At 38.2% G+C, this 19,294-nt stretch overlaps 1 protein-coding gene across 3 annotated transcripts; it reads right to left on the bottom strand.

Annotated features, from left to right (window-relative positions):
• Nucleotides 1-1,603: 1,603 nt before the first annotated feature.
• Nucleotides 1,604-18,419, bottom strand: LOC135217060 (tubulin alpha-3 chain). 3 transcript variants are annotated; one of them, XM_064252691.1, is made up of 4 exons: nucleotides 7,456-7,604; nucleotides 4,927-5,017; nucleotides 3,136-3,358; nucleotides 1,604-2,919 (listed from the first exon to the last, which is right to left on the bottom strand). In XM_064252691.1, the coding sequence occupies exons 2-4, from the start codon at nucleotides 4,933-4,935 to the stop codon at nucleotides 1,790-1,792; spliced, it is 1,362 nt and encodes a 453-aa protein (XP_064108761.1). In that variant the 5' UTR covers nucleotides 4,936-5,017; nucleotides 7,456-7,604; the 3' UTR covers nucleotides 1,604-1,789. The 3 variants fall into 3 exon arrangements, with proteins under 3 accessions (XP_064108761.1, XP_064108760.1, XP_064108762.1); XM_064252690.1 differs by lacking the exons at nucleotides 4,927-5,017; nucleotides 7,456-7,604 and adding an exon at nucleotides 18,390-18,419; XM_064252692.1 differs by lacking the exon at nucleotides 4,927-5,017 and having other exon boundaries at nucleotides 7,456-7,614.
• Between the last annotated feature and the right edge of the window lie 875 nt (nucleotides 18,420-19,294).

Raw genomic sequence — 19,294 nt, 5'->3', positions numbered from 1 at the left:
ATCTTGGACCATTCTACCACACCTTAATTTACATGTGCACCAGAAGATGGAAATAACCCAGCAAAAGGGTACCGTTGGCTTAACCATGACCACTACATTGGCGTAAGTGATCCCAGAACATTCAGAGTGAACTCATTGACCAACACAAATCAACTGACTTAATTTGTGACTAACAAATTTAATAAATTTTATTTGCGAATATTAAGGATTGACCTGTTCATGGTGTACATTCCTATCACCATACAGCCATTTAATAAACATTTAAGGCGAATCTAACCACAGGCAGTCAAAATGGTTCTCAGGAATTTGTAATGGAGGAGTTATTACAACTATTTCAGTGCCCATGTGCAACTGAAACTAAAGTTCTAACCAGTCATTGCAAGCAATTTCTCAATGGTTATATTTTCCAGTACATACAGTAGATGTCCCAGTACCTCCAGTCTACAAAACCAGTGCATATTAGTGGGATGTTAAAAATAAAAGTATAAAAGCAGCAATCTAGTACATTAATTACATACTAAGTCCCTATCAAAGTAGGTAGTGTCAAGTGATGGAATATTGATAGTAAGTTTTGATATAAAACAAATTGGGAATGGATGCTGGATGGTAACTTTCAATGGGTTGTTTATAAGGTTAAAGTTTCATGGAACCAGTGGTTACTCAGCAACGGGACCAATGGCTTTCTGCGACTTTCAAACCACATCGAGTGTGAACTCCTTTCACCAGAAATACAGATCTCTTACCCCTTCTCACTGGGTTGGGTATTGCCCATGTAAGTTGTGAAACTAACAATTGACAAAGCATTAGTTATGCCAAACACTGCAGCATTTTAAAAGTACTATCCAGGAGTATCCTCCAGTTAGAGGTTATTACATCGCCAAACTAAAATTTTTAGGAAAATTTAATTTTCCTGGGTAAACAAGCCAAGCCTTTTAACCTTTCAACTATCCTACCATGAATTAGATTCAGCTTGTGCCAAGATACTAATCCTTCTAGGAAGCAAAACATGGAGCTCGATTACTATGGACATTTTCAATATTAAAATACATATGACCACTTTTTAACACATTATGATGTACACTAAAGAACTGAGCAACTACTTCAATCTTTTGCGAGGTATGGAGTAACAGCAGCTCTACTCAACTATAAGGGAACAAATTACACAGAACGATCAAAATTCCATGAATTATCTTCAAACTGTAAAACTATGAAGCATTACATTAACTGAATGACAATTACATAAATTTTTCCCTCAAATGTTAAAATCTACTTCACTAACCTTAACTTAATGTAACCGACTTAAAAGGACAGCTCTCAACTCTTAATAAAATAACCCATTACTGCAAGTACTAAAATTAGTTATCAACCTCAACTCACTATCAGTGACTTTAGTGACAACTCTACTGGTTTCAAAAAAATTAGGTAACTTTAGTTCCAGTAACAACGCTAAACATTACTCACGGAGTGACTAAACTATTTAGTATTGAAGGACTAGTAACCAGTATATATCTAAAAATGTAGAGCCTTAATCACACCAATATCTATTTTTTAACCTTTATCTATATAAATTTTCTCAAGAAATAAGGTGAATAGGAAAAGCTAGTAGATTTTTGAAATTTATTAACTGTGAAAAAATAAAATAAAATTTTCGTAACTCACATAGGTTGCCTGGAATGAGATTTTTTGAGGACCAATCTCTTGAGAAACCAAGATAATTATCCTTCACATGAATAGATTAACAAAAAGTTAATGTAAAAAAAGACAGACAAGGAAGGAATAAATATACTTTCTAGTATTCGTCACCTTCAGCTTCACCTTCTGCATCAGCAGAATCAACACCAACTTCCTCATAATCCTTCTCCAAAGCTGCAAGATCTTCACGGGCTTCGGTGAACTCTCCCTCTTCCATACCCTCTCCAACATACCAGTGGACAAAGGCACGCTTGGCATACATCAAGTCAAACTTATGATCCAATCTGGCCCAAGCCTCAGCAATGGCAGTGGTGTTAGACAACATGCACACAGCCCTTGACACCTTGGCCAAATCACCACCTGGCACAACAGTTGGAGGCTGGTAGTTGATACCAACCTTGAAACCAGTTGGACACCAGTCTACAAACTGGATTGAACGCTTTGTTTTGATTGTTGCAATGGCAGCATTGACATCCTTTGGTACAACATCACCACGGTACAGCAGACAACAGGCCATATACTTGCCGTGGCGAGGATCACATTTCACCATCTGGTTAGCAGGCTCGAAACAGGCATTTGTAATCTCTGATACAGACAGTTGTTCATGGTAAGCCTTCTCAGCTGAAATAACTGGAGCGTAAGTTACGAGGGGGAAGTGGATTCTGGGATAAGGCACCAGGTTGGTCTGGAACTCTGTTAAGTCAACATTGAGGGCACCATCAAACCTAAGAGATGCAGTGATTGAGGATACAATTTGGCCAATGAGACGGTTCAAGTTGGTGTAGGTGGGTCTTTCAATGTCCAAATTCCTGCGGCAGATATCGTAGATGGCTTCGTTGTCAACCATGAAGGCACAATCAGAGTGCTCTAGGGTGGTGTGTGTAGTAAGAATAGAGTTGTATGGTTCAACAACAGCAGTGGCAACTTGTGGGGCAGGGTAAATAGCGAATTCCAGTTTGCTCTTCTTGCCATAATCAACAGACAACCTTTCCATCAACAGTGAGGTAAAGCCAGACCCAGTGCCACCACCAAAGGAGTGGAAGATGAGGAAACCTTGAAGACCAGTGCAATTGTCAGCCAACTTTCTAATCCTGTCCAAGACCAAGTCAACAATTTCCTTTCCAATAGTGTAATGTCCTCTTGCATAGTTGTTAGCAGCATCTTCCTTGCCAGTAATGAGTTGTTCAGGGTGGAATAACTGACGGTAAACCCCGGTTCTGATTTCATCTGCAAATGAAGAAAGGGTCAAAATCAAATTAAGACTTGACAAGATTTAACTTATCTGAAAGAGTCCATATCTTTAATCTAAGAGACCTATAAATTAGTCTACAGCTTTAGAATTACTTTCTGCCATTTATAAACCTATCCTTCACCTCATACATCAGTAAAATATAATTCAGCATGATCCATACAAGGAAAGGCAATTCATCTACACAAACTTACCAATCACAGTGGGTTCCAGATCGACAAACACTGCTCTGGGTACATGCTTTCCTGAACCAGTTTCACTGAAGAAGGTATTGAAAGAGTCATCACCACCTCCAATGGTTTTGTCCGAAGGCATCTGACCATCAGGCTGGATGCCATGCTCAAGGCAGTATAATTCCCAGCAGGCATTGCCCATCTGGGTACCAGCCTGGCCAACATGGACGGAGATGCACTCACGCTGAAATGGAAAAAATTTGCTATAAATACAAGAATCGATACCACACTAGATAAGACTAATCTAAATATGAGAGCCCACATAGACCATTTGCACTCCTCCATGGCTCTCTAAAACAATGAGCAAAATCTCTTCCTATGCATGCCCAGTAACACAAAAGGCACAGTACACGGAGGTAATTGGCTCAAGTCCAAAAGTTTGGAAGTGTCTATAGGCAATTTGTTACCCACAATGGCCACCAACCTATACTTCATTCAAGTCACCACTTATCTAGCCAAATTCCTGCTTCTCTTAGTGGTTTTTAGGTTCATAGGTAACTCATTTCAAATTACTAATCAAGGTACAACTCTGTGTACACAGGTACAACCTAGTTCCTGTACATTTAAACTAGCCTGATACCTCTAGAAAAGGGCTACATACAGAAAACAGCAAACTAGGTTAAGTTACAGAAGGTAGCTTAAAAGGCAACATTGCATTTCAAAAAGCACATGTATTTTTCCTAATATACAAACCAGGAGGCAAGGACTATTTTGAAATTTCTGAATGCTGCATCTAAGCGACCAGGCTGCGACATAACTGTCACCTTCCCGAAAAAGTACTCTATTTGTTGCCACAGCATCAGTAAAGTGGTGGCCCTTCCAGGAAACACCTCTGCCCTCCACTATGTGCTCTCCCCTAAATTACGAAATAAAGGCATAATTAAAGTTCTTTATCAGGAAGTGGCCGCTGTTGCTGCCTGGTCGTTTTCCCTACTTGATGGAACTTTGTTCCCTGAATCCAATTACAAAAACTTTCAAGTATTCGACACTCATGACCTGGCATCTTCCATATAAAAACTGGCTAATTGTCACAATGTGACAAATTTATTAAGTGACAAGCTAATTGATTTGAATAACAAAACTCATCAGAAAACCTAACTATTTCCTATTTTTGCCCAGCTGATAGGCTAAACTAGGCTAAATGCTAAGGTTGGGCTGTAAACTTCCCTTAATCCAAGACTACCCTAACATTCAGGCTAGTCATTAATCCATAGACTTTAAGAGGCCAGTTTGACCTGGCAACTAATAAAATATAAATACTAGCGTTGATCTAACCAAGGGTTGAATTTTACCTAGTTTGACGCCTGGCAATTAATAATACATATATATATACTACTTACATCCTAACCAGAGGGTGAATTTACCAGATTTCCTCACAGCTTATCTCAACTGTAGTGTAACAATTGTCTACATTCTACATTAAAGTACCTAAATATATTAAACTATAGGCTAATTCCCCTTTAAATTGACAATCTCATTTACAGAGGAAACACCAATACCTAAGGTTATAAATAGAATACAGCAAAATAGATAAATCTTTAGTAGATTGAAAAAATAAGTTAACGAAAAGCTTCGTTCCGTTTATTCAAAACGGGAAATTAGTCCCACCAATTAAAAGTTCAGATAGTAACCCAATAGCATCCATTATGAAGAACACTCCCCACTGCAAAGAATACAGGACTTCGTGTATACCACTTCATATCAGTGGTTAAAAGAACCAGTTAATTGCATTAAAAAAAATTATCCACGTACCCTAACCATCTCTGTACGACAGCAACTGTAACGTCAGACAAGTAAGCAGTTCTTAAAATGCTTTTAGTGGGCCTAGTTGCAATATTCACAGCTGAAAAAAAGGCTTTATTACTTAGGGGAACTCATTATCCATCAGCTTACATAGCGATAAAATTTTAAACAAACTGGATATAGGTACGGCAGCCGTACCCCTGATTGCATAGATATTGGTACGGCTGTGAATTGCGCATGCGCGAACCCTTGTTTACCACCTAAGTTTTAAGTTTCAACAGCTGAAAAAGGCAATAGACGTCTATGAAGAGTCAAACTTCCATATATTGTATATCAGGTCACGAATACCGAATCGGCCCTGAAAAAGAGCTCCGAAGAAGAGATTCAAAGATTTGAGGCCTAGCTAGTAAATTAGTGCAACAGTCATTAGTTCGACCAATATGGGAAACATGCTGTTAATGTGTAGACCTATTTGGAAGATTACTTAAGATTGATTAGGCAGTTTACCAGAGGATCGACTTTGGTGGTTTTCCTTACTACCTAGAATACAGCAGAGCACGATTTGTGTAAAACTTTGAATCTCCTCTTCGGAGCTCTTTTCAGGCCCGATTCGATCGTTCGTGACCTAGATATACAACTTCTGGAAGTTTTGACTCTTCGTAGACTTACTTTTTGCAGCTGCTTAAAACCTGAAAAAATATGTTTACCGGCGAAAACTGATGTATTATTACACGGTTCAGAGATAAAGATGATTTGAAGTACACGTACATTAGGTAGTTTAGTTTTAATTTTCATGCAGTCAAAATCTATGTATGTTAAGTAGTGATCTTTTATAATTTACTGTCAAAATGTTTTAGTGCTTTGATGAGACTGTATGGTGCTTCACTTTGACATTAAGAACTGAAAATGTTCAGCGAAACAATTCAGTTCGACTATTAGGGTAAAAAACCGCATTGTACGGGGGTGGACCATGTACGATCAATGTGTACAACCCTAAGAAAAGTACATTATAACGCGTCCTGACACCGGAGTAGAGGTCTTTAGCTCCGTTTCTCACCAACAAGTCACGTCTGATGCCATCTCCGATGTCAGGACGAGTTATAATGTACTTTTTAGGGGTTGTTCACGTTGATCGTACATATACACCCCTGTACCATTCGATTTTTTAGCCTACTACTACTGTCACTTATCTTCTTCTAGTGCCTTACCTATAGCTCTTTGCGAACGTGTACGGCAACTGCTGCATGATTAGCAAACTGCCGTACCTACAGCAAGTCAATAACGCAATACGGGGGTAATCTAGGGTACTTATCCGCGGCGGCCTAGACTATGGCAGCTGCGGTTTTTCTATGCAGTTTTTCTTACTAAACGAGAATTTTAAGTAATATTTATTCGGACGACTGTAAGCCCCAGGGTCCAGTACTAAACACGGCGAAATACATTGGACGGCCCAATCCCTAGTGGATGTCGTATCCGCGATCACGTTCCGTGCGAACTGCTTCTGTAGAAATACCAAATACGGCACCACCGACAGAACCTGACGTAACCAACGTCGCCCCACACTATTATTTGCTTGCTTGTGTGGTGTTTTTACGTTGCATGGAACCAGTGGTCCTTCATTTTCAGCAACGGGACTTCCGAACCACGTAGAGTGAAATTCTATCACCAGAAATACACATCTCACTCCTCAATGGAATGGCAGAGAATCTAATCCGCGACCACCGAGGTTGGAAGCAAACACCATACCAACCACGCCACTGAGGCGACTTATTTGTACGGCGGGTCTGAAATTGACGCATGCGCAATTCACTGCCGTACCAATATCTACCGCAATCAGGGATACGGCTGCCTTAACAATATCCTGTGCCAAAATTAAAACTGGAATTCTAGAAATTCCTAAACCCCCATGTTGGGTCTAGACAGGGATATTGGTTAGCCTTTTCATCGAAAATCTAAACCCAATGGTTAATATAAATTTTAAAAATTCAAACTACCGTCAAGCCGGTAACTTGTCCATTTAACGTTAATTCGGTAGATAACCAAATCAGGAGTTATTCAGTGGCAGATCTCATCTTCCATTTTACTTACAAAATTATAAGATCTGAATAGTCAACGGCAACATCCGTCAAAACTTAACAGTACTCCGGTTAAATAACCTTAGACAACGCTACTCAAAACCAGGGAACATCATTTCAGATGCAGTTATATCAACTTCATGCAAATTCTGAATTTTCATAATTCGAATACAAACTTTCAATACCACACCCAATATCCAAGGTCGAAAATACGAAGATACTTAGACAAGAAGTAAAATAAGGTAAAAGTTCCCGGCAACCACCCATCTTAATACCGCGCCCTTCTGAACAAGGAGACCCCGACGACCCGGGCCACTACTTACCCCCGCCCTTCCACACCCAACCCCCTTCACCAATAACGGTCACCGCATTCATCACTATCATTCTACAACAAAATAATCCTTACAAAAAATCCTGTAAAGGATATTTTCGTAAAGATGGTAAAATTATCACCGCAACTCACCATTTTGTTGCAATATTATAAGGTTAGTGTGGAGGAACGAGGAGCTGCAAGATCCCAAGAACCGTCACTGGTGCTCTCGCGATCTCGAATGATTTCGAAGGTGCGCCACCACTGCTATATATAACTTTCGTGACGTCATCCCGCGCACTCTTCCCATTGGTTTAGCCTCGCGTTCCTGCGCGTCCATTGGCTTATAAGTGTTACGGCAATGCCAAATATACGGATGGTCTCAATATCGCTTATTTCAATATCAATGCATTTTCTTGTTCTTAATATACAGAAAACTAAATGATATTATTATTATATGTCCCAAGAAAGCTTTCGGAACATAGGTTTTGGCTTTCTGAAGCAGCAACAACGTAAAACATTACCATAGTTGGAAACTATCGTATCGGAGAGATCGAAGTCGGTTATTCGCATAAAATGTAATCATCTGTAAATTAGTGTTTCCTTGAGGTTTTACTTACTTTGCTTAAACCAAGCCTTAATAATTTTAATATTAACTTAAATTTCAAGTAATCTGTCCTATCAAACTAAGCGGATTTGCGGATTTATGTAGATGTGCATAATCAGCGGACGTAATAGCTGGCTTTTCAAATGTTACAAATACCGCATCGACCGTTATGCAGTAGGATCATGGGGGCTTCATTTCTTTGGCGAGATTCTCTTTCTTTCACATTTTGAACCATTCTTCCGTAAATTTCCTATGATTAAACGTAAAAGTGGACAATTCTCTCAATTTATTTGATGAAAGTCTTAATTCCCATTGCAAATAACATAAAATTCCCTTGTCTGTCCGTCTTCGACACTCTTCACAGGTAAACATTATGAAAATTAGGAAAGCGTATTTCCCTAGTGCTATGCTTCATGACCATGCTCCATTTACTATTTAAAGCAAGATTTAAATTATAAAATGTTCTAGCATACTATAATAAAGACTGATAATTCGGCCTACACAGAAGGGCGTGGATATAAATAAGGATAAATGGAAGTAATATTATAAAAAAAGCAACAGACGTTCAGTATGATAAATTTATCATGATGAATCGAAGTTCACTGAACGGCTGGATACACACACACACACACACACACACACACACACACACACACATATATATATATATATATATATATATATATATATATATATATATATACAGACAGACAGACAGAGATAATTGGAAGTTATATTATAATAAACGTAACCGACTTTCAGAATTCTTAGCAGCCAGGTTATTCACATTTAGATTTTTCGATACATTAAGATTTTGTTTTACAGCACGAAGAGACATTTGTAAATCATATATAAAAAATTCCTTGAAGACGTTATAATTTTCTAGTTTCTGGGAAAGTATTTCAAATTAAACTTTCGGTAAGTTTGATTTACCTTATCAATCTAATCTATAAGTAGTTCATCAAAATGATGCAAAAAAAAAAAAAAAAAAAAAAAAAAACTTTGAAATAATGAGATGAAATTAAAGGAAATGTCTGCGCAATGAAAGCTATGATGTAAATCGGCCAATAACCCAAGAAAACTGTAAATGACAGATGAAATGGACCCGCTTCACTGACCGAAAGGTATCCAAAAAATACAGCCAGTCTTGCCTCTCTCTCTCTCTCTCAAATACATTCATTTCGCTATGCTAGTGTTCATTTCAGCGGTATTGCGTTAATACTCATATTGCGATGAAATAGTTTGTGAAACAACTTACTGAATGTATCGTCTAGAATGAATTACAATTATCTTGGATGTGATTAACCAACCTCTTACTTGACATTAGTTTTATATAAAACGCAAATTAAGAAAAAAAATTTTACTTTATGATTATAATTGTGAACTAAAAAAAATCCAATAACTAATACGATGGAAGTTGCTTTATATGAAAATGTAAGTTTCATTTGGCAATTCATAAAATGCTATTTGAAAACGAACCAATTAGTACCAGATGGTATTAAACACAGCAAGGATTAAGCTTGTATCTGCAGCAGTTTAGTAGTGACCTTGTCATATCAGGTCACGATATAGTTGATAATATCGCGTGTTGGATTCCAACCCGATCCGAACTTGATTTGTTTTGTTACACTAAAATATTGCTTGTAAGCCTAGCATATATTCGTTTTGCCAGTAAACCTTCGTTTAGCTTTGCAAGCAAAACTTAAAAGCACTTTACAGCAACGAATATTTATCTGAATAGTTGCACTTTCGCTATCCAGACGTCCATGAATAATGACAGTGTTACTACGGGGAGAGGCAGTGAATTTTTATCTTCGCTCTCCGAATGAGTCACTACATGAGATCATCTTTCCCGCCATGACTCCCACTCCCCTCTCCCCCCTCCTCCCACTATCCAATGAAGCTGCTCTGCACCATGTTGGTTGAGAATGTACTTTGTTGGTTGTTTCTGTTTCAATTGGACGAATTTCTGTCCATTTTTGGTTTTAGTTGCTTGTGTTTTGTCATGGCAATTGTTCTGAATAAACTATTATGTATATGACTAACTGTTTCTCTCATTTAAGCCTAATGTTTGCGACGTAACTTTTAAAGAAATAACCAAACAAAAAAAGGTATATTTTCTACAAATTCCACATACCATTTTGATCTGACGGTATCGCAGCTGCTTTATATGAAGGATGTAATAATATATAGTCTCGAAATTATTTTCGTACACAAATGGAATGTATGTCCTATGGACCTAGATAAACAATAGGCCTATATACATAAAAAAAAAAAGCTCATCACGTTGGATAAACATAAGGTGCATTAGTCTCACTTGATCTCCACTCCCATTATTGATACATTCTTCTTCTGCAGGATGTGACTCCAACTCCTACACGACATATTACGAGGGATGAAGTGGACAAGTGTGGAGTGATCTCATTCTTCTGCCAGCTGACGTAGAGCACTCGGGGAAAAGGGAAAAAAAGGGAGGGGACGGAGAAGAGAAGTTGGCTTTGCAGTAAGCCATAACTTTACGTGCATCTTGCAATTTAGTTTAGGCCAACATTGCTTTTCTGATTTCCAGGGAATACTTCGTCTTGGTTTGTTTTTGTATTCATATTAAATAAGAGAGCAGTGAAGTATTTACGTAGAAACCGTAATATCACTGAAAGGTAAGTTATTAGAAAAAAAATATATAAATTCTAACCTACTGACGGTCTATAGGCCTACAGGGCGGCTTACATAAATGAAAAGTGAGATATTGGGAACCACTTTACACATTCAAAAATATCGTAGACGATATTACTCGAGTGTCAATTAAAATTTTATAATCTTATCAACAAATACGTTAAATCTGTGTGAGTTAGATCATTTAAATCAAAATAATCTTATCGGTGTAAATTCAATTTTTTAGTTTACAACCCACTGACATTATGATTGAGGGAGATTCAAAAGTTAAAACTCAGCAAGATTTGCTTTCTAATCCATATTAGGTAGTTCATGACATCACCTGATTCTAATGTCTTTCAATCGTGGCTCCAACGTGTTTGAGTTACATTTTAAGATTCAATTCTCAGATACGTGATGAAGCAGGTGGTTCTGAGAGAGAGAGAGAGAGAGAGAGAATTAGCGGCATTAACAGAAAGAAAAAAACAAGAAACCAAGCATTTCTAGGACGCTCAGAGGCGCAATGAAATAGGGAAGCCAAGTAAGAACGGAGGAGTAAAGTAACTATTCTAGTTTTCTAGTTCACACACACACACACACACACACACACACAGAAATTCACATCCCCAGTTAAGAGCAAACTAACAAAAGGAATGAACCCACTTCAGATAGATATAAGCGTTCCGTTTTGCTCGCGTTACCAAGAAGCAATCAAAGACGTTAAAACTACATCAGAATGGCTCCAAAAGACGCATAAATCCGTACCTTTTGTCTTGACGAGGTAAAGCGGTAAGCCGGCTGGCCGGCCGCACTTCGATACAACGGTTAACACGGGTAACATGAGTTACGTGAATATTTAAGTAACCTGTAACGGTCACTTTCTCCGATTTTTTAGACCAGTGATTCGCAACTGACGAAAGAGGTGTGTTAGCGATAGATGGCATCGTTTATGATTCTAAATACGAGGGATGAACGGACATACTAGAAGAACAACGTCGAGGAAATGACTAAAAGTTTGTTTATGAGCTGCATAGATGATCAGAAAGGACTTGTGCAGCTCGACGGGCGGCGCCGGTCAGGCGGAGAGAGAAATGCAGACGGGTTTGGAAGGAGGTCCCCCGACCACTTCCAACTGCTGGGGGAGGACGAACGACGGAGAACGAAAACTTTGTGATCGACTTAATAATAGCTTCTCGTCAAAGCAATTATTCCCTTAGCAAGAATCGATTACGATGGTGGAATAAGCCAGGAATACGCGCATCACTGCCACAACTCATTTCAACTTCACGTGACTGTAAACAGCCACCGGGATAACGACTTAATGGACGGGCCTCTCTTTATTGCGACTGTGTAATTTTATTGCTGTGATAGACCAACCTGCAGTAGCACTAATTTGCAGTGTGCTAGACTTGAATAATTTGATAAATAAGAATGCAAAAACCAACATCAAGATTTCTAGGCGTAACTATCCCATCAAATGAACAAATAAGGATACGGTCCGAGACGACGAAGATACTGGAAAAACAACATGATGAACGTGTCTGGCTGTACTGCGACCGTGTACTGAGCTTTTATTGCCATGATAGACCAACCTTACCGACAGACAGTATCATTAATTTGGATAATTCGCTCAATAAACATACAAAAACTAACCGTAGGAATTCAAGGGTAAACTGTCCCATCAAATGAATAAACCAGGATGAAGGAAACTGGCCAAGAAGGACAGAGATAAACCACTGTCCCCGTGAGAACTTCCCGACGGGCTCCGCACTAAACAGCGAGCGGCGGCTACTACTCAGATAAAGAAAGGACTCAGGTGAAGTGTTATTGATCGGCCACAACATAGTCGTAATCATCATCATGCAGTATTTATACTGCAGGAAGAGAGGAGACCGACCGGCTGTTGAAATTCGCATGACTTCCACATTTCCTATTCTATTGGTAGGAAGTTTTAAGACACGCCCACATATATATAACACACACACATATATATATATATATATATATATATATATATATATATATATATATATATAGAGAGAGAGAGAGAGAGAGAGAGAGAGAGAGAGAGAGAGAGAGAGAGAGAGAGAGAGTCTAAGATAATACGCGATGAAGCAGGAAGCAGCCTATTCAAAGCGAAACGATGGAGAACAATGATTTTCATCTTTTGAGCGACTTCCTAACCTTTTCTCTCTTTTTTGTTTTTTCATTCCCTATTCCTTCACTTTGATTTAGAGAGAGAGAGGGAGTATCAGTATAGGTCTAGAGAGTCAGTAGGCGATTTCATCTCGGTGAACGGCAGAAGAAACCAAACCACCTGACGAGTTAATTAAACGGCCAAAGAAGGATACATTTCGAATGTAGACGTGACTGCGGCAATTCCCTTGGAGAGAGAGAGAGGAGTTTTGTGACCCCCAAAGCCGAGAGTGCGTGTGAACCAGCCGGGTTGCGGCGGCAGTGATTGACCCCGAACGTGGCACGGAGGTCGTTAGGTCAACCTCCTCCCACAATCCAATTCGCGTCATTATGTTATTATATCATAATTGTCCTCCGGTTTAAAACTCCCACAACGGTAGTTATATAATAAGAATGGAAGAGGAATCCCGCAGGATGGAACTCTAGTGCTGTCTTTTATATTTTTATTTGCGTGACCTTTAAATGATCTTTTTATAAAACAATTTTCTAGTTTGGATACGGGAGGAAAAACTTTGATATTCATGTCTATGTTCAATGTTTCCTGTATTTCTTTCATGTATTCATTGGATTACATACAGATGGATTCATATAAGAAAAAATTGTGATATGTATGAAGACTTTCACGAATCTGTATAGCACCCTAAGACTAATAGAACTCTAGTAGATTCACATCAACCGTGCATTGGATGTCTAGGCCCGTCCCTTACGACGCTCTAGATAGGCTGTTGATAAGCCAATCACAGGGCTGGAAACTCAGTCTCTCGAGAGAGTTCACATAGGCAGGATGTATGTTCCACCTCTCCTGAGGGATATGTCTTTCAAAAGTATCCCTCAGGAGAGGTGGAACATACATCCTGCCTATGTGGACTCTCGAGAGAGACTGAGAGTTTCCGCCCCTGTGACTGGCTTATCAACAGCCAATTAGGAGCGTCGTAAGGGACTCATTGATTTCATTGCAGGCACAATGTCAATATCATTGTAAGAAGACAGACTATTGCGAACAACAAGGGTGCATAATGTCACTTGTATGCATATCGGTCAGAAAATTAATTCGCATTTAATTTGTTCAGTAACTTTACCTGCCAAGTTTATTGTACTGACAGCTTCACTTACGAAAAAAGCAAATAAATGAATATTTAAATACATAAATAAAACGATTTCATTTCGTATTAGAGGCTACAAACTTTTAATACCATCGTAGAAAAAGGAAAAAAAAAATTTAAGATTTGAACGGACCAGTATATATGGTCGGTGCAGTGACCGTTTTCTAGTTCTCAATAAGACCACCCGTATCAAGAGAGAGAGAGAGAGAATAAGCTAGCGGAAGAGTATCGAAGCATGATAGTGATGTGAAGTGATGGGGTTGTTGAAGGGGTAAGAAAGAGGAGCTGTGGGTTGGTGGGGGGAGGTTACGGTAGGTTATGACTCATCACTTGGCCCACCCCCCGGGCCTCAATGATGACAGTTACACCTATTAAACGCTTTCAGAATCGGTTTAATTAACCGAATTAACGCCAAGGGGATGTCATGCGTTCAATTGTGAGACTGAAGGCGAGGTGTATAACTGCACTTCGCTACAGTGGAGTTGGTCTAGCGTTTTGCTGGCAGTGGAGAAAGCTATCTTTTAATTTATTATTTCATTTGTTCTTTTCTAATAATTTATCTCCTTTCTGTATTTCCTGTTACCTTCTGTTGCTTCGTTCAAATGAACACCGTTTTATATTTTGAAGGCTTGAATTTCAAGTCGTTGGCCCCGTTGGTGTGCTTGTTCCATAAGAATAACGTTCATCTTCTGAATAATAATAATAATGTGATTTGAATCTAGTCATAAAGTGTTGTAGTATTGTATTATAATCGTTTTTAATATATGTATATATGATGGCGACATAAATCATGTTTACACTTGCTTTTGCAACCATAAAGATACAATTTAGCTTCTTTTTTTTAACGGTTTTGAACATTACAAAATGGTATTTTGGAAAACCACGAAGCCATTATGTACCAGAAACTTTACCCCAAGACCAAACGATTATCGACGTCCATTTAAAACATCTAATATTACGTAGTTACGATACATAATACGAGTTACATTGAGTTATACTTTCGTGCACATAAAACTTCTTACGGCCAGACATCGTAAGTATAAGCTAAACCCACGCAATAAAGGAAGGAAGAAGAAAAAAAAAAGTCGGCAGAAGTTTTATCTGAGCTTCGAGAGAGTTCATCGACGCTTGGAGGTGGACATGATGTGAATCTGGAAGAAGAAGAAGAAGAAGAAGAAGAAGAAGAAGAAGAAGAAGAAAGAAAGAGTTGGCGGGATTTAGATAGCACGTTTAATCGGTCTGACAGAGCAGCGGGAAGCTGTTCGCTTAGCTTATTTGAATTTTATTAGTAATTATGATTAAAAAAACACTTATTAGTAAGATAATAATAACTTAGTATTAAGATAATGATGTTTCATTTGTTATGAATGTGCACCACATCGTCGGTTCGCTGATGGTTGATTCTCAAAAGCTGCACGTAGGTACTACCTCGGTCTAGGTTTGATAACTTGCCGTGGGTTTTAAGTTAGTGTACCGTACATTCCTTGCAGGGTACGATATCCTTTGGGCAATTTGTGCTTATAAAAACAGCACCTTGTGCACATTCTAAGTACTTTGTAACATAAGGCAAACCACAAAACAGATTACCTCTAGTACCAAATCAATGTTTAGGGTTACCTTAGGCTGTTTATCTTAAGCCTTTAATGCGTTTAGCACACTCGTTTATTACATTATAAAAAGAAAATATCCCTGGTCATATAAGACCTTTTTTCTTGCCCTTTTTTTCAGTGCCGGTTTCACCTTGAGCTAATGGCAAAAACGTTGATCACATTTCAAGACCAGAAAGAAATGGACTTTTTCAGTGGAATTTCCATTTTTAAGTGGAATTTTTTTTCTGTGGTGTATTCCTTTTTCAGTGGAATCTATATGTTTCAGTGACATTTCCTTTTTCAGTGGAATCTGTGTTCTCCAATGGCACCTCTTCTTTTCAGTGGGACCTTCCTTTTTTAGAGGGATCTCCTTTCTCAGTGGAATCCATCTTTCTGTGGAATCTCTCTTTTCCAGTGGCATTTTACTTTTGCAGAGGAATCCCCCATTTTTTTCAGTAGCATCCTTTTGCATTGGATTGGAACCTCCTACGTCAGTGGCATCATCCTTTATCAGTGGCATCTCCCTTTTTCAGTGGAATCTACTTAGGCCTACAGCACCGTGGCAAATTTCGCGAAATCCAAAATACACAAACAAATTACACACTTCATAACGCATTCACATATACATACACACCTAAAAACCAAGAAAATATACGTATCTGTATCTATAACAAGTAACACGGATATACCTATGAATATATAGATAAAGTCTTTGTAACAAGATGAATGAAGTCGACATCTGGTAACGGCGGTTAACCTCAAGACACGGCGTTCCGGGTAATGGTCCACCGCCTGTTTTTTTTTTTTTTTTTTTTTTTTTCTGGACTTGGTAATGGATAACTGCCGTTGTGAAATGCATGGTGAAATAAGTTGTAATAAATAATAATAATAATAATAATAATAATAATAATAATAATAATAACAACATATTTTGGTAGTAGACCCTCTTTTAGGCAAATGCTATCAAAAAGAATGGCAGAATTAAGCGAGTTGATTTTATATATTGTTTATTATATTTTCCTTATAATTAGCTTCTCAGGGTCAGCGATATTTCTGAGTAACTGGCCAATATTCATTTTGGGAATTTTCAAAATATTATAAATGCTGAAAGTAATCTGATATCCTGTTCTAATAAAAGATTACCTTCAGCATTTATAATTTTTTGAAAATTCCCATTATGAATATTGGCCAGTTACTCAGAAACATCGCGGAGTCTGAGAAGAGAATAGTAAGGAAAATAGAAAAAAAAAAACAATATATAAAATCAACTCGCTTAATTCTGCAATTCTTTTTAACAATTATAATAATAATATAAGTTTTGTCAGCTGGAAAGTAACACACAGTCACAGAAAAATAATAATAATACACATTTCATGTCAGCTGAAGGCAGTTTACAATTACAGTATGCTGATTACAAAATAATCATTACATATAAATGTGTATGAAATAAGTTACATCAATGATAATAACAATAATTACTGATGAAGTTTTCAACATAATATCCCTGAACTACAACCACGAATTTTAATACTGAACTGAAGGGGGAGGATAAAATAAATCGATTTATTCAACAGGTCGAAATGTTACACAACAGACAACAGGTATGACACACGTATCGGAACTCAAAGGAGGCTGAGTACGAAGGGGGAAATTTAAAGAAAGAAAAAAGTCAAATCAACAGGCACAGCTGATCTATCGATTAACGAAGGTGGTTGCGGGGTGGGTGGGGGTACTCTGGCTAATTCTCATTGCACGCAACGCAAGTGGTGTTTCACGACAAGCAGACTAGAATTCTACCAACAATTAGTACTAACTGCGCTGATATGGTCTGATTTATGCTAGAAATGCTATTTTTTATAAATGATTATATAAACATTAGAAAAGAAAGTATTTAGATAATTGTTTTAAGGTTTTAACGTGAGTCTAATGATCAGCACGATAACTGAGATGGCTTTTACATTTTCAGTGGGATCTTTCTTTTTCAGTAGTCTCCCTTTTTCAGTGGCGTCTTCCCTTTTCAGTAGAATCTCCTTAGGCAAAACTTCGTGAAATTCAAAATACATCAACAATGTCCACACGATAAAACGTATACGAAAGACATTAGTGGGTGGGTGAACTCTACGCATAGCTGGAAATTCAACCTAGGCTTATAACTCAAGGAAAAACAAATGCTCGGCATTTCAGTAGCTATTTCCCACCAAATGTACTCGAAGAAATGGTACTCAACGCTTCAGTAGTGCTATGTGTACTCAGGATTGTTGCTGAAGCTAAAAAGAAAGCTAGTTCTGTCTAGTTATTCAAATGTCAAATCTTGCTATACTTGGAATCCCAAGAGACGGTTCACTAGGTTGGTTTTAGTTACTCTTGGGTTAAAAGCAAAGATAAATAGTCAGTTCATGACTATGGCCAGTATATTTTACAAGTAACGGTTTAACCTTGTTTATTCTTGTGGGCCTTAAATTAGGTTACTTTGCAAAATTAACTTTGTTCAGAGAGTTCATAGACTTGTTTCTGTCTCAAGCATAGTAGATTAAAGAGATCGGATTCGTCTTAAACAAATGAATAAACGTCAGTGAAACTTGCAACAAGCCTTAGTGTTCTATTACGAGTGGTACCATACTGGAAAATATTATGATTATTATTATTTTTTTTTACAGCTTTAATGGTGACTGTCAATTTATCGGGATGTGGAATTTTGACAATTTTAAAGATTTAATTTGTACTGTCATCCATAGTTCAGATAATCACGTTGTTTGCTTCAATTTTCGTCAGTGATTGATAGATTTATCTTTATTTCTTTTGCCCAAAGGTCTTTCAGTCCTACTCGGTTATTATCTTCGTCTGAAAATACACAATCACTTTAGTTTTCTTCATCTCCATTTACAAGAACATGCTACTTGTTCCTCATTCATGCCAACACACAAAACGAAGGCTACTTACCCCGTGACTGTTCATGACTGTAGAGTAACCCAAAAGACGTCGGTATCCTGAAAGACTCCACAATTGCTTGCAATCACGCCCCTTTAAAGGCAAAACACGGAACACCTGTGTGACTGTTACACTGCTTATACTACTCCAGTCTAAACCGCATACTAAAAGAAGTTCGGATTCCAATTCCAAAGTTTATATATGTGGCGAGAGAATCCTTTTTGGGAACAGAGAGCAGAGGGCGTTAATGGAAGTAGGTGTAGGATGATGTGTAGTTGGTGTACCGGCCGCCCTTTTCTCTCCGCTCCAACGTTCGGTCTAGGTAGCCACTTCGCCCACTTCAGAAAACACCTTTTTGTCTTATTTATTTATTTTTTTTTTTTTCGGGGAGGTCCTCGGTCATTGATTGCTTATCCTAAAAAGGGGGGAGGGGCTGTGGGTTTAGGGTTTGGGGAGTGGGTGGGGACAAGTTACGAAATTTCTTAAAGCACTTGGTGATACTACGACTAATAAGATTTAAATGCTCCTCTAGACTCAGTCGCCCACGTAATATATATTTTTCTCATCTATTGTGGAGAACTAGCATGAATTACGCCTTAATTTTATAAACTGCATGGACATTTGTACAATGAATTGTAAAATGAGCCACATTTCTCACAGAAATCGATATATCATAGGTTGGAAGACGCAGGCACACACTCTATCCTCGCACAAACTATTGACCGGTTTTATTGAGTCAGTCTTATTTTGGGATTCTCCCGACAGCATAAAAGAAAAAAAATATATATTTCTGACACCAACGCCCGTCTCCCTCGAAAGCGATACTCTACGCACGATGGTATTTGCTCTGCGGTTGCACGCAAGAACACCTATATTTGTTCGCGCGCACGTTAACACATACGTACGTATAATCTCAA

This window comes from Macrobrachium nipponense, chromosome 7 (assembly GCF_015104395.2).
Source record: "Macrobrachium nipponense isolate FS-2020 chromosome 7, ASM1510439v2, whole genome shotgun sequence".
Lineage (NCBI taxonomy): Eukaryota > Metazoa > Arthropoda > Malacostraca > Decapoda > Palaemonidae > Macrobrachium > Macrobrachium nipponense.
Note: the sequence above shows the minus strand (reverse complement) of the source record. Positions and strands in the feature narration are given on the sequence as shown.

Bases quoted from the DNA above. Each gene is read 5' to 3' on its own strand.
- LOC135217060 (XM_064252690.1), bottom strand. The intron at 2,920-3,135 runs GTAAGTTTGTGT...CTTCATTTGCAG, and splicing joins TCTGGAACCCACTGTGATTG to ATGAAATCAGAACCGGGGTT.